At 47.8% G+C, this 13,332-nt stretch overlaps 1 protein-coding gene across 5 annotated transcripts in view; it reads left to right on the top strand.

Moving 5' to 3' along the window:
* Nucleotides 1-13,332, top strand: part of tmem45a (transmembrane protein 45a) — a 141,870-nt gene that overhangs the window by 85,845 nt on the left and 42,693 nt on the right. For all 5 annotated transcript variants that reach the window (XM_072513482.1, XM_072513483.1, XM_072513486.1 and 2 more), the window contains exon 2: nt 4,906-5,108. In XM_072513482.1, the coding sequence (XP_072369583.1) occupies nt 4,919-5,108 (190 nt within the window). In that variant the 5' untranslated portion in view covers nt 4,906-4,918. The remainder of the gene's footprint in view (nt 1-4,905; nt 5,109-13,332) is intronic.

Genomic DNA, 13,332 nt, shown 5'->3' with positions numbered 1-13,332 from the left:
TTAAGTGGGGTTACGAGGATAGGTGGGGGAGTGGGCCTAGCTTGGGTGGTCTTTCGAAGGGTCGGTGCAGACTTGTTGGGCTGAATGGCCTTATCCTGCACTGTAGGAATTTTTTAACGGATTCTATTCTATGCTTCTAATCACTGTAGAGTATAATGGCCCACTTCACTTTCAGTAAGGATGAATGAGTTGCAATAAATGCATTTGAAAGATGGTGTTGGATCAGAATAATTGGACAAGGCTAGCTGTTACATGTATGTCCACATACTTAAGGTTTCCTTGGTACCATCACTCAGCGTGTGTGTATGTGTGAGAGACAAAGTTCCGATTCAGTGGCCAGCTCCTTGGAATACATAATACATAATAAACGCGGCCACCTCCAGTAAAACCCCTCAATTGCTCCCCTCACAGTGTACTTGACTTCCCGAGGTATAGGAACTCCATCAGATCTCCCAGTCACACTGTGGGGAGAAGCAGACCTCCACCCCAGCAGTACATGCCTCTTGGGAATCAGTGAAGCGAACACCAGGACAAATGCCTCTGCGTCCGTCTGCAACGCTGGCGAGTCTGACACCCCAAGTATGGCCACTCAGGCAGGGCTCCAGTTCAATTTTCAGAATCGGCAACATGGTGCTAAAGAAGGAGACCCAACAACCCACAAGCTTGGGGCAAGACCATAACATGTGTACATCGTTGGCTGGACCTCCAAACAGCTCTCGCACTTATCTTCCATCCTTGCAAAGAAACAACTCATCTGGACCTAGTCAGGTGCATCCTATAAACTACTTAGCATTGGATTAAACCAAGCTGCACACACGAGGATGAGGCATTTACCCTCCACAGGGCTTCAGTTCGCACCTCGTCATCCAAAATGGATCCTAATTCCTCTTCCCACCTGGCCAAAGCCCTATCCACCGACACTGAATCCTCCGATATAATACGTCCAGAAATACCAGAGGTGCTCTCTTCCTCCGACCCTGCGAGTGAAAGAACCTTCTCCATTAGATAGGCTGGCGGTGCCACGGGGTTCGTCGGGAAAATCTGTTTTGCAAAGTTGCGAACTTGTAGCTATCTGAATGTCAGGTTGCGAGAGCCTAAACTTCTCCAACAGTTCCTCTAAACTGCCAGCTTCAATATTGACCCCAACTTAAAATGTTGTTGAAATTGTCTCTGTATCTTCAAAGTGGACAACCACTGGATTCACCAAATACTTTGCTGGCGAGAATGAGAGCAAGGCCGTCGTTAATGCCCTCAGATCAGACGCTCTACAGGACTTCGATTCCATCTACCCCACCTAGCTCCCGGATCACTACACCAACCCAATACCATACAAATTTTAATTGAATTTAAATTTCACCAGCTGCTGTGGTGGGATTTGAATCCATGTCCACAAAGCATTAGCCTGGGCCTCTGGATTGGAGTCCAGTGACGTTACCAAAACACCGTCTTCCCCCATATTAATATTTCAGTAATTTAGTTGTGTAAAGACGGCAGGCGTACATATGAGGATACACTCGTCTATGGTTCTCATCCATTGAATTCGTGAATTAAGGAGCCCCATTAATTGTCCAATTGTGCGCAATGTGAACTCCACTCATCCAAAATTATCTTTCTCCCACTTCCAAGTGAGATTACATTCCGAGAATGCGTACGACCTTTGCGCCCTGCACCTTCTAGCCTCTACCCTTCTACCCTCCTGTTACCCTCATACTTGCCTCTCCCATCACCCTTGGCCCACCGTACATAGTGTTCGTCTCCCCCTGTGAACCTTGAACTTATCACCGTTCCCTGGTCATTCCATCTGTTCCCGCTGTGGCTGCACCTATGACTTCCAAATGCTAACTCTGATCCTGAACCCTCCTGTTATCCTCCTCAATGCTTTCATCGCTCCTGTGACCCATCCTATGAGATCTCGGAATGCCCGAACCTAACACTGGAACTTTCTGGAACCCCCATCAATCTTATAGAAGCACTACACCCAGAACTCTAGGCTCTTTCCTCCTCTCTGCCACTCTGCATCCGAACACCACTCTCTGTTCTCCCTCTCTTCCTCCCTCCACAACTCTTTGCACCCAAACACCTACCTTTCTGGGCAGCACAGTGGCACAGTGGTTAGCACAGATTTTTCACAATTCCAGGGTCCCAGGTTCGATTCCCGGCTTGGGTCACTGTCTGTGCGGAGTCTGCACGTTCTCCCCGTGTCTGCGTGGGTTTCCTCCGGGTGCTCCGGTTTCCTCCCACAGTCCAAAGATGTGCAGGATAGATAGATTGGCCAGGATAAATTGCCCTTAGTGTCCAAAAAGGTTTGGTGGGGTTACTGGGTTGCGGGGATAGGGTGGAGGCTTGGGCTTAAGTAGGGCGCTCTTTCCAAGAGCTGGTGCAGACTCGATGAGCCAAGTGGCCTCCTTCTGCACTGTAGATTCTATGATTCTTTCCACACATGTGTCAGAGTTCAACATGGACATCCCTACTGCACGCCACCTTTAGATGACTTAAGTGCCACAAGATTTCCGTGCGCCGCTAACTTTATCCCAAGGATAGGACTTTACTAAATCCTGTTTCACCCTATTGAGTATTCATGGAATGTAAATATATTCGAAGTAGGAACCCACCACAGGCTGGCATAAGCCGTACATGCTTCAAATATGTTGCTGAACTAATCTCTGCCTCTCAACCGACTGTCAGGAAATCAAAATTTCTCATCGCGCTTAATAAAATCACCCAGCACGCCACATTTCCCATGTTTACAGCTCAATAAAATCCGCCCCCACACCCTCTGTTTTGGCAAAGGGGATCTGTAGCCCTTGCCAAAGAAAGCATGTGATGGTTCGAGATAACATTAGAAAATCTATAAAGGAGCAAAAAATTATAAATGTGACTTGGCTCAAAATACACAGTTCCCTCAATTCTATGTTTCTTTCTTGCTATGTTCTGTTTGCACGGGAAAACTACCAATGGAATATATGAAAAAAAGGAGGCAAATATATACAGTAAAAGGACTGGGACCACTGTGCAAGCTCTCAATTACTTCTTGTTGCTAAAATAAATAAAGGTGTTTCATTTTGTATTTGTATTTTGTTTCCCTTTTTAAAATTTTATATTCCTCCTTGCCTCCATAGTCAAGCACTGTCTCCAGCATCAAGTCTAACCCAACTTTGTAGCTACAACATGTACAAGTCCTTCGAGTGAAACACCCTTTCAGTTTTTTCCCTTTTCCATTTGGGGAGTGTATGGCTTCACTCAACACCAGTCTCCAGCGACATAAGCAACTTATGAGTAGCAACATTCATTACCCAGCAAATTGTCCCAGATGCTGATAAGCTGGGTAATTCAGACTTGTGTAGAAATAAAGGAAAATTAGAGGTCACCAAATGCTTTGTCAAATTGGTGCATTTTAAGAAGGTTTTTGAATTTAGGGAAAGATATTGCAATGTGTCAGGATTTAGAGAGTGTATTCCATACCAGGAGGCAAACATTTGATGAAGGCTTTGTCATCAGTGATCAAGTGGAAGGAGAGGAAACGAATGATAGACCACAGCTGAAAGTGTATGTGTGTGTATGTTTGTGTGTGAGAGAGAGAGAGAGACAGGCTTGGAGGAGGTTCCGAAGTGGCACGAGGTCAAGATTTTTAGATAAGCATGAGAATTTTGAACAAGATGTACTGAGGATTAGGGAGGCAATTGAACTTAGCATTAAGAGATGATGGGTGAACAGGTCTTTGTGCAGGATAGATTGCATGAGCTCTGGGTGAGTTGGAGTTCATGTAGTTTAGGAGAGCAACAAATAAAATTAGAGTCTTGTGACGACATGAGCATACTTGCAGTTTCAGTGGCATTAGGGTTAGGTCTGGCCAGAGATTGACCAGTGCTGTTATTTTAAAACAAATTTGGAGAGTACTCAATTATTTTCTTTTCCAACTAAGGGGCAATTTAGCGTGGCCAATCCACCTACCCTGCACGTCTTTGGGTTGTGGGGGTGAAACCCACGCAGACACGGGGAGAATGTGCAAACTCCACACGGACAGTGACCCAGGGCCGGTATTTGAACCCGGTCTTTAGCGCCATAGTCCCAGTGCTAACCACTGTGCCATCATGCTGCCCTTGACCAGTGCTGTGTACTACTGCAATACCATATGAAAGGGTCAATAATATATGCCAGTCAGAAGCAAAATATTGCAGATGCGGGAAAGCTGAAATAAAGCATAAAATGCTGGAAATACTCAGTATGTCGTGTGCTACCTTTGGAGAGAGAGTTATTGCTTCTGCACAACTGAAAGCTCATGGGAGGTCCATTGCCCTGAAAAGTTATGTTATTTTTCCTCTCTCCAGAGATGCTGCTTAACCTGCTGCACCGTTGCAGCATTTTCTTTCTGTTTTAAATGCAAGTCAATCTGGCTGCACTGTAACTACCAATGTGGAATACAGAAATAGATGGAAGTATGGAGAATGTCTATTTTTAAGCTGGCAGTTAACTACATGGACAGTTCCAAAGATAAATAGCAGCAGCCCTGTTGATATTCAGGTTGACAGGCGTCGAGTGTTTGCCATCCAGTAAATTCAGGCTATGTAATTCTTTGGTCACATGGGACAGTTGGTAGATCAAGACAATTATTGGAAGGAAAGGTCAATGGATAATGTAGGTGAGGGAACCAGAGGAGAACATGGATGACTGATATATTGGATGCACTTGACCTATGTGGAATTTATAAGGACAGTAAGGACAGGAGGAGGTGGAGATCCATGATGGGCAACATTCTGGGAAGAAGATGACACCAATGAACGAACAAACTTTTAATACATTTTAATAGCGAAGAGCCATCTCCAGTCGTTTGGGGGAATGTTTGTGGGAATGGATTCTGCTCTTCCAGCACTTTTAATTGATTGTGCTTCCGTGTCTTTTTTACAGAAACTGAAAAACCATGGGTAATTTCAAAGGACATGCACTCCCTGGGAGCTTCTTCCTCCTATTTGGCCTGTGGTGGTCAGTGAAATATCCTATGCGGTACCTCTGCAAAAAGAATAAGAGTGTTTGTTACTTAGTATCAATCTCAGGGCATCGGAGATTAGACATCATTGAGGGTATTGTGAAAACCAGCTTTGCACTGATAGGTGAGTCAAAAAATGTATAATTATGCTGGTTTCGTACTTGTCTATTTCTATCTAAACCCAATACTTATGGTGGGATACCTTTTCCTTCTGTTTTGAAAAGTAATGTAAGTAACACATTCCTCATAGGTAGAGACGTATCACCAATTCTCGCAGCTGATACTGATGTTATTGTACATTGTGCACTGTAGCCGCTTAAAATGGCTAATCCCCGATTAGAATGGCCAAACCCCGATTTAAAATGGGAACGGAAGAGGCTGATGGGAAAATCAGCCAACAGGACTCAAACAGACAGCTGCAGGCAAAACTGTGTATTCGCCTCTGGGAAGGCCAAACAGAACCGATACCTGCAGCCATCAACATGACAACACACCAGCCATCTGCATATTAATCAGCAATCCCCGGGAATAATTGATACAAGTTGGACACACAAAGCCAACCCAGACCTTTTGGCGCCAGCAGGAGCTGACACAAAGAGAGGTGGGTGACCACCCCTCGATCAAGGAATCGCTCCAGCATTGGAGAACATCGAACCAAGTGATTGGGACAAAGTCCAATCACTTGGAACCAGGTACAAGGTCCGCCCCGAGAGGCGGGAAGCCCCTGGGGACTATAAGAATAGGGGCCAAGTTCAAATCGACCCTTCTTCTCCTCTCCGCACCCTTCGAGACCCTTCTGCAAGAGAACGTAAGTTTTACTCCAACGATCGCTACCAGATAGGCACTCCTGACTATCGACCTGTACCGGCTTTTGAATCCCGCAGGCTCAGAACCCATTTGAAAGGCCATTCATTTCTCTGACCTGGTGGGCCATTTCCAAAGTTAAGTATTGGTCTGTTAGTTGTAGGAAGTAGCTTAGAAGTAGAATTAATGTATAAGTATTAATTGCTGTATATAATAAATGAGCGTTGATTTAACTCTTACTAAGCGGTGTGTTGGATTATTAATCATTACTCGGACTTGAACCACGTGGCGGTATCAGAAAGATACCTGGCGACTCGAGCAAAGGTGACAGAATAAGAGCAATTAAACTAAAGCTAAAACGAGCAACATTTTGGCGACATCCTGACTGGACCCGATCTAGAAGTGGAAAACCACTCCGGGAGAACCCAAGAAATTTTGAATTAGAATCCAATTGGAAACAGAAAACCACAAGTGTTCAAGCGGTTCTGATTAATACTCATAATTAGGAAGTGTGTGTATGCATGCGTAACTAACAGGGGTATAAGGTAAAACTGATAGATTTTTGTTGCGTCAAAACTGTCGGAAGTCTGTATTTTCGGAAATTAGCGAAAGCCGTACCCGCATCTACAACACCGCCTTAGCCCCCTGTTCCAAATTTAAACGAAGCAGTCGGATAGGAAAGATGGCCATGCAGGCAATGCAGCGCCTCATGAACCCTGAGGAATTTGCGGTCGCAGCGACCAGCAGCAGTAGAGTGGGACAGTGTCCCATTTGGGAGGAGGAAATCTGGAAATATCCAAGGATGGCCCCTGTGGAATGATTTCTGCGATAATGAGGAATCAGGTCCCGGAAGTATCGGGCATACTTGGTGGGAGAACCTGAGCGAGATCCACAAAAACAGCTTGGGAAAAGCTCGCAAGCCGATGGCAATCGTGTCCTGTTTGGCACAATTGCGAGGCACAAGACGCTCCGCAAAGAAGTTGAGGGCATACATCGGATGAGTAAAGTCGATGTAAGCGAAGTTGAAAAAGAGAATTTAGAATTAAGGAGAAAATTGGCAGCAAAAGATGGAGAGGTGGCTGACGCCAAATGGGGTCACCAGTCTTGTCTGGCGCATTTAAGCAGTTTCCAGTCGCAGTATGAAAAGGCCTATCAGGACATGCAACGTGCAGTCCTGGTAAGAGAAGAGACAGAAAAACAGGTAGAGACGCTACAGAAACAGTGTAGTGATCTCAAGGCAGCATTAAGAGCACTCCATGCTGCCACCACAGAACAAAGACAGAGCACCTTAGATCCCGCAAAGTGCCGGAAGCAGATTGCAGAGCTGCAATCGCTGCTTTCTGTTCAAAAAGGTTTTCAGGAAACCTTTGGGGAAAAGTTAGACCAGGAAGACGGCCCTGATTGGGAAGAGTTACACGAACAGCGCAGAGATATGTTCACGGAACATGTGCGCAGGGAAAGCCCCAAAGGAGAAAAGCACCCCAACCCCCCACACAGCAGATAGTTCAAGCTCCAATGAACCCTGTAACCACCCACCGTACAGCCACATCGGACGATGCGGAATATCTATATTCCACCCCCTTAACAGTGACCCAATTACGGGACGCGTGCAAGAAGATCACACCGTTCCTCCCCGCCTCAGACCCCCACCATTTCTTTGCCACAGTTAGACATCAGGCGAACATGTACGGCCTGGACGAGAGAGAGCATGTAAAGCTCATGGTTCTAAGTTTAGATCCGTCGGTAGCAGCAGCCCTTCCCGACCCACAGAATGTAAGAGGAGGCACCCTTGCAGAAATGCATACCGCGATCCTGGATGCGATCGGGTATAACCGGGGTGACCCCGTAGATGGCCTCAATAAATGTAGGCAGAAGAAATCTGAGCACCCCACAGCGGTCGCTGGACGCCTGTGGATTCACTTCGCAGCAGTCTTTGGAGACGTAGACCGTGCCCATTTGTCCCCAGACAACATGGCCAAATGGACCCGCACCCTTATCTCCCATGCCACAGATGCAGGACAGAAAGCCTGTATGAGTTATGATCCCTCAGAGGAGGCCCATAACGAGAAATGGGTGGTGAAAAGATTGTCCCGCGTTTGGGAGCAATCTGTTCAGAGCAAACCCACCGTTAAAAATAGCGAGGAAAAGCAGGCCGCCGCAGATATGCAGGCAGTAAAAATAACACACCAGAACCCCGCATGGGTAAATGAGGGAAAGAACAGCCCCCCACCCAAGTCACAAGAGTGTTACAACTGCGGACAGTTGGGTCATTTCGCAAAAGAGTGCAATGCCCCTAAAAAGCCACAGAGAGCCCAACAGACAGGCACTCTGATTAAGAAAAAGACAGAGCCCATCCATAGCGTTAGCGCCCGTTCGGATCAGACGGACTTGACCGGAACGGACTGACGGTGTATGGGCTCCCCCAGTTGGGTCTGCGACACCCTTTGGGATAGGTCAGGATGACCCGTAGTTGCAGCAAATATTCGGGGCCAGCCTATCGAATGTCTCTGGGACACAGGAGGGTCCCGCACCACCATAAATTCCTCCACCCTATTTCAAAAGGACACGTGGCCCACTACAGCCACAATCACCCTCAGCGGCTTTACAGGCCACTCACAGCAAGGACATATCACAGCCCCTGTACCCATTCAAATAGGAACCATCACCACCAAGCACCCCGTGGTTTTAATAGACCTGCCCCACACAGCAGAACACATTCTGGGAATTGATTTCATGAATTCCCACCACCTTTCATTCGATCCAGTCAACCCCGTAGGCGAATTTTGGTTCAACCCGACCACGCTTAGTACGGACAAGCAGGTTAGGGCAGTTCTGCAAAAGAACAGGGCAGCATTTGCGACCCACAAGCACGACTGTGGACAGATGACTGGCTCCGTACAAGTAACAGGACCTGACCCTAGACCCCAAAAACAGTACAGATTTCCCCTAGAGGCAGAGGGCGAAATCTTAAAAGTAATAGAGAGCTTATTAGAGCAGGGCGTACTGAGATCAGTAGCCTCCACTAATAATGCCCCGATTTGGCCAGTGACAAAGCCCGATGGATCATGGCGACTGACCATTGATTATCGGGAACTCAACAAAGTCACCCCCTCAGCAGCTCCCACTGTAGCAACAAGTCCCGAGACCATGCTCAAGCAGGGACTCAATTCCCACTACTTCACGGTTTTGGACATCAGTAATGGATTCTGGTCCATTCCATTGGCAAAGGCGTGCCAGTACAAATTTGCCTTCACCTTTAAAGCACAGCAGTACACGTGGACATGCCTGCCGCAAGGATTCCACAACTCCCCCTCCATTTTCCACCGACAGCTGGCAAATGGATTAGCAAAATTCTCTCGCCCCGAATGTCTTGTACAGTATGTAGACGACCTACTACTGCAGACACACACCAAGGAAGAGCACATTGAGCTTCTGTCCGAACTCCTGGAACTATTACATTCAATTGGTTGTAAAGTCAACCCATAAAAGGCCCAGATTTTGTGAGAAAAAGTGATATATTTGGGAACAATTATCACACATGGTAAACGCGAGATCGAGCATAAAAGGATTGACTCGATTGCTAAATAGCCCCTTCCCCAGAACGTTTCAGCCCTCCGGTCGTTTTTAGGACTGGTTGGCTACTGCCGAAACCACATTGACGGTTTCGCCAGCAAGGCAGCGCCCCTCTCAGACCTCCTAAAGAAAGGAGCCCCCTGAGAATGGCTTCCGCAGCATACAGATGCTGTGGACTCTTTAAAACAGGCACTAATAGCAGCCCCCGCACTACAAGTTCCAGACCCGCTTTCCCCTTATGCCATAGAGGTTGCGACCACAGACCGCACCCTTTCAGCCGTGCTCCTCCAGGAACGGCAAGACCAGTTAAGACCCGTAGCTTACGCCTCCCGACTTTTAGATGCTGTGGAGCAGGGATTTTCAGCCTGTGAGAGGCACCTGCTCGCAGTTTTCTGGGCAGTCCAGTATTTTTCATATATTACCGGAATGAACCCCATCACAATTCTGACCGAACACACCCCCACCCAACCTTTACTGGACGGACGATTCCAGGACGGTACAGTAAGCCAAATAAGAGCAGCCTGATGGACCCTTCTCTTGCAGGGACGGGACATCACTGTGAAAAGGACAAAGACACACACCTACTTAGCCGACAATTTACAGTACCCCGGAACCCCCCATGAATGTGAGATTATCTCTCCACACCACAACACAGGCCCCTTTACCGCTAAAACACCCCCCAGAAAGATAGAAAATTCATCTCAGAGCCCCCCGCACACGGACACGTGTGAGCCCATTAAGATGTATGTGGATGGATCTTCCACAGTCTTGGATGGGAAGCGCATAACAGGTTGCGGGATCTATGTCGAGGACGCGCAGGGGCACGCCCTCGAGGAAATATCGTTGAAACTACCCGGACACTTAGGAGTGCAGGCAGCAGAGCTTGCGGCCATTGCATATATAGTTCAGCACCCAGATTCCTTCCCCAGCCCAGCAGACATATACTCGGACAGCCTCTATGTCTGTAACAGCCTTACGGAATTTCTGCCCCTGTGGGAAGCAAGAGGATTTGTTTCCGCAGACGGAAAACCCCTACCCTCAGCCCCATTGCTCCGCCATATTTTAGAAAAAGCCCAGAACAGGACTTTTGGGATCATAAAAGTCCGGAGCCACCATCGTTCCTCCCCCCCTGGAAATGTAAAAGCCGACGCACTGGCTAAGGCAGGTTCCAGATATGGATATTTTTGGACACCCCCCAGAAAGCGCCACAGTGAGTGCAGTTCAGGTCACACAGACTAGGATCGAGGATCTAGTAGAGGCCCAGAAGCAGGACAGCAATCTCACGGAGATTGTAAAAGGGAAGTTTCCAGCTTCCTACGAAAGGTTTAGCAATACACTGACCACACATGACGGTGTGGTGTTAAAGGACACCCTTTATGTGGTTCCTGAACAGGACAGGAACCAATTGATTTGTTTGTTCCATGACGGTCATGGACATCAGGGAATCGATCCCACTACAGCCCATCTCAAACAGCTTTGTTGGTGGCCAAATTTAAAGGAAGATGTAAGCCATTACATAGAAAGTTGTCTTATCTGTGCGCAGAATAACCCCGACAAATATGCCAAAAAGGCCCAACTCAGCCACACCCGACCAGTTAATGGCCCCTGGACTAACCTCCAGATTGATTTTATAGGTCCATTGCCCCCTTGCAGGAATGGCTATAAATATGTACTTGTGGTCATAGACACATTTACAAAATGGGTGGAAGCATTTCCAGCCCGCACAAACACTGCAAAAACCACAGCCAAGATTCTAACCCACCACATCTTTACAAGATGGGGACTCCCCCGCAGCATTGAATCTGACCAAGGCTCCCATTTTACAGGACGTGTCATGCAGAACGTCCTCACGATATTTGGCATCACCCAAAAATTCCACATAGCATACCACCCACAGTCGAGTGGTATTGTGGAGCGCATGAATCGGACCCTAAAAACCACCCTCAGAAAAATGGTCCAGCAGAACAACACCACTTTAGCGCTGATGTTTTTGCGTAACACTATTTCTACATCCACAGGTTACACCCCACACACTCTCATGACCGGACGCCCCATGAAAGGCACAGAATACTTGTTAGGTTTAGACCTGACCAGCCCCGAAGTAACGGCCCTCACACACGAGAAAGCCGTGGAACAATTAGTTGCAAATGTTAAAACGGCTCAGTTAGCAGCCACAGTAAAATTGGGAAAGAAACAGAGCAAGGCTTGTTTCGACAAGACAGTGCATGCGACTGAGTACAATATCGGACAGCAAGTGATGCATTCTGTATATAACCCCAGCATATTCCTGTTACCTAAATACTCGGGTCCGTATTCCATTGCGGACAAAGTAAGCCCATCCGTTTACAAAATAAAGTACCCCAATGGTAAGACTGCGTGGTTTCATAGAAACCAGTTGAAGGTTTATGGAACACAGTCGAACCACGCACACCACGTCATGCTTGACGCAGCACACCACACCCCGCCCACAGCCAACGTAACCCTACCAACCCCCACCACGTCCAGCCCAGCCACGGACTCGACATCGACTCCATCCCCGAAATACACACTCCGCCCCGGAACGCCCACAGGCTGCAGCAGCACAGACAGCGACTGTGACTCGGACGATAGCCACAGCACGCCTCCCTACTATCCCCATGCAACCGGACCCACACCCAGCGACTCCGACTATGATCCAAGTGATCCCTTCCTGATCACTTTTCTGAACAAACCCCACCACCGACCACCGAACCACACTGACGACCCCGATTTTGTCCCCACACCACTAGACACCAATTATTGGCACCGTGACAACTCATACAGACTCGTCCGCAACAACGAGAGCGACCCCACCTCACACCATGCAGCCCTTTCAGCCCTAATCCACTCCAGAGTTTGGCACCCGGGAGAAGAGGACGACCTTGGGTCTGACTCCCAAACCGCCAACCCCTTTGCAACCCTGTTCGCAGCTGAGAACTGAGGTGTCCAGATGATGCTTCAAAGGAACCGCTTGGGAGAAGTGCTGTCCTTTCTGATGGAACCTGCAGAATGTTTTATGTTGCTTGTAAGTTTGTTTCATGTTGTATGTCCGACAGGAGAATTTTTCTCACTGCCACACGCTTGTTCAGCGGAACTAGCTTGTCTGCAGAGACTGGTCAAGAGACCCACCGTTGCCACACGCTCGTTCAGAGGAACTAGCTTTTCAGCTGATACTTGTTCGGGTATCAGACGCCCGATCATAACTGCCCTTCTGGTTCGAAGATAGAACCACTACGGCAGCCCCACCACGATGACTACATTTTTGCCCGTTCTTGTCGGTTGCTCAGGCAGTGGAGAAACGGCTTGAGACCCGCCCTGCCTGGGGACCCCCCCGCTGGTCAACTACGCTCGGGTAGGAGAGATACGGCATTGGTAGCCGTCCTACCCGGACCCTCCATCCACCTCTTACCCGTCGCGGCCCATACGCACCTCATTTTGACATTTTTCATTTCAAAAAGTTTTGTTTGTTTAGGTAACCTTTAGGTTGCCGGCCATCTGCTATTTACATCCTGGAACATTTGGATGCTGAATCAGCACTGGTTCATGATTGGGAAGTGTGCCGTGTCCTAAAATTTGTTTGGGAAAAAAAAAATAAGGGAGTCACACATAGTGACCAATTATAAAGGGAATAATTGGCACCGAAGGACAGACACACTAGCATACCGGATATTAAACAAAGATAGTTACAGATACTATGCTTGTTTCTCCAGAACTCCAGAAGCTCCAGGACCGGAGAAAATAAAGAGAAGAGAAGAAAGAGAAGGAAAGAGAACAGCCATGAGGACTTCCTTCATCTTGATCAACATACTATATATGGACATTTGGTTGCGCGTGACCGCGAACCCCATGACTTCAAACCCCCCAGCCGTTAATGTTTCACTGCCCCGCAGTACCCAGAGCCCAGTCACCAGCGACACTACATCATGCTGGTGTGCCAGGTTCATAACCTGGTA

This window comes from Scyliorhinus torazame, chromosome 8 (genome assembly GCF_047496885.1).
Source record: "Scyliorhinus torazame isolate Kashiwa2021f chromosome 8, sScyTor2.1, whole genome shotgun sequence".
In the NCBI taxonomy this organism is placed as follows: domain Eukaryota; kingdom Metazoa; phylum Chordata; class Chondrichthyes; order Carcharhiniformes; family Scyliorhinidae; genus Scyliorhinus; species Scyliorhinus torazame.
Note: the sequence above shows the minus strand (reverse complement) of the source record. Positions and strands in the feature narration are given on the sequence as shown.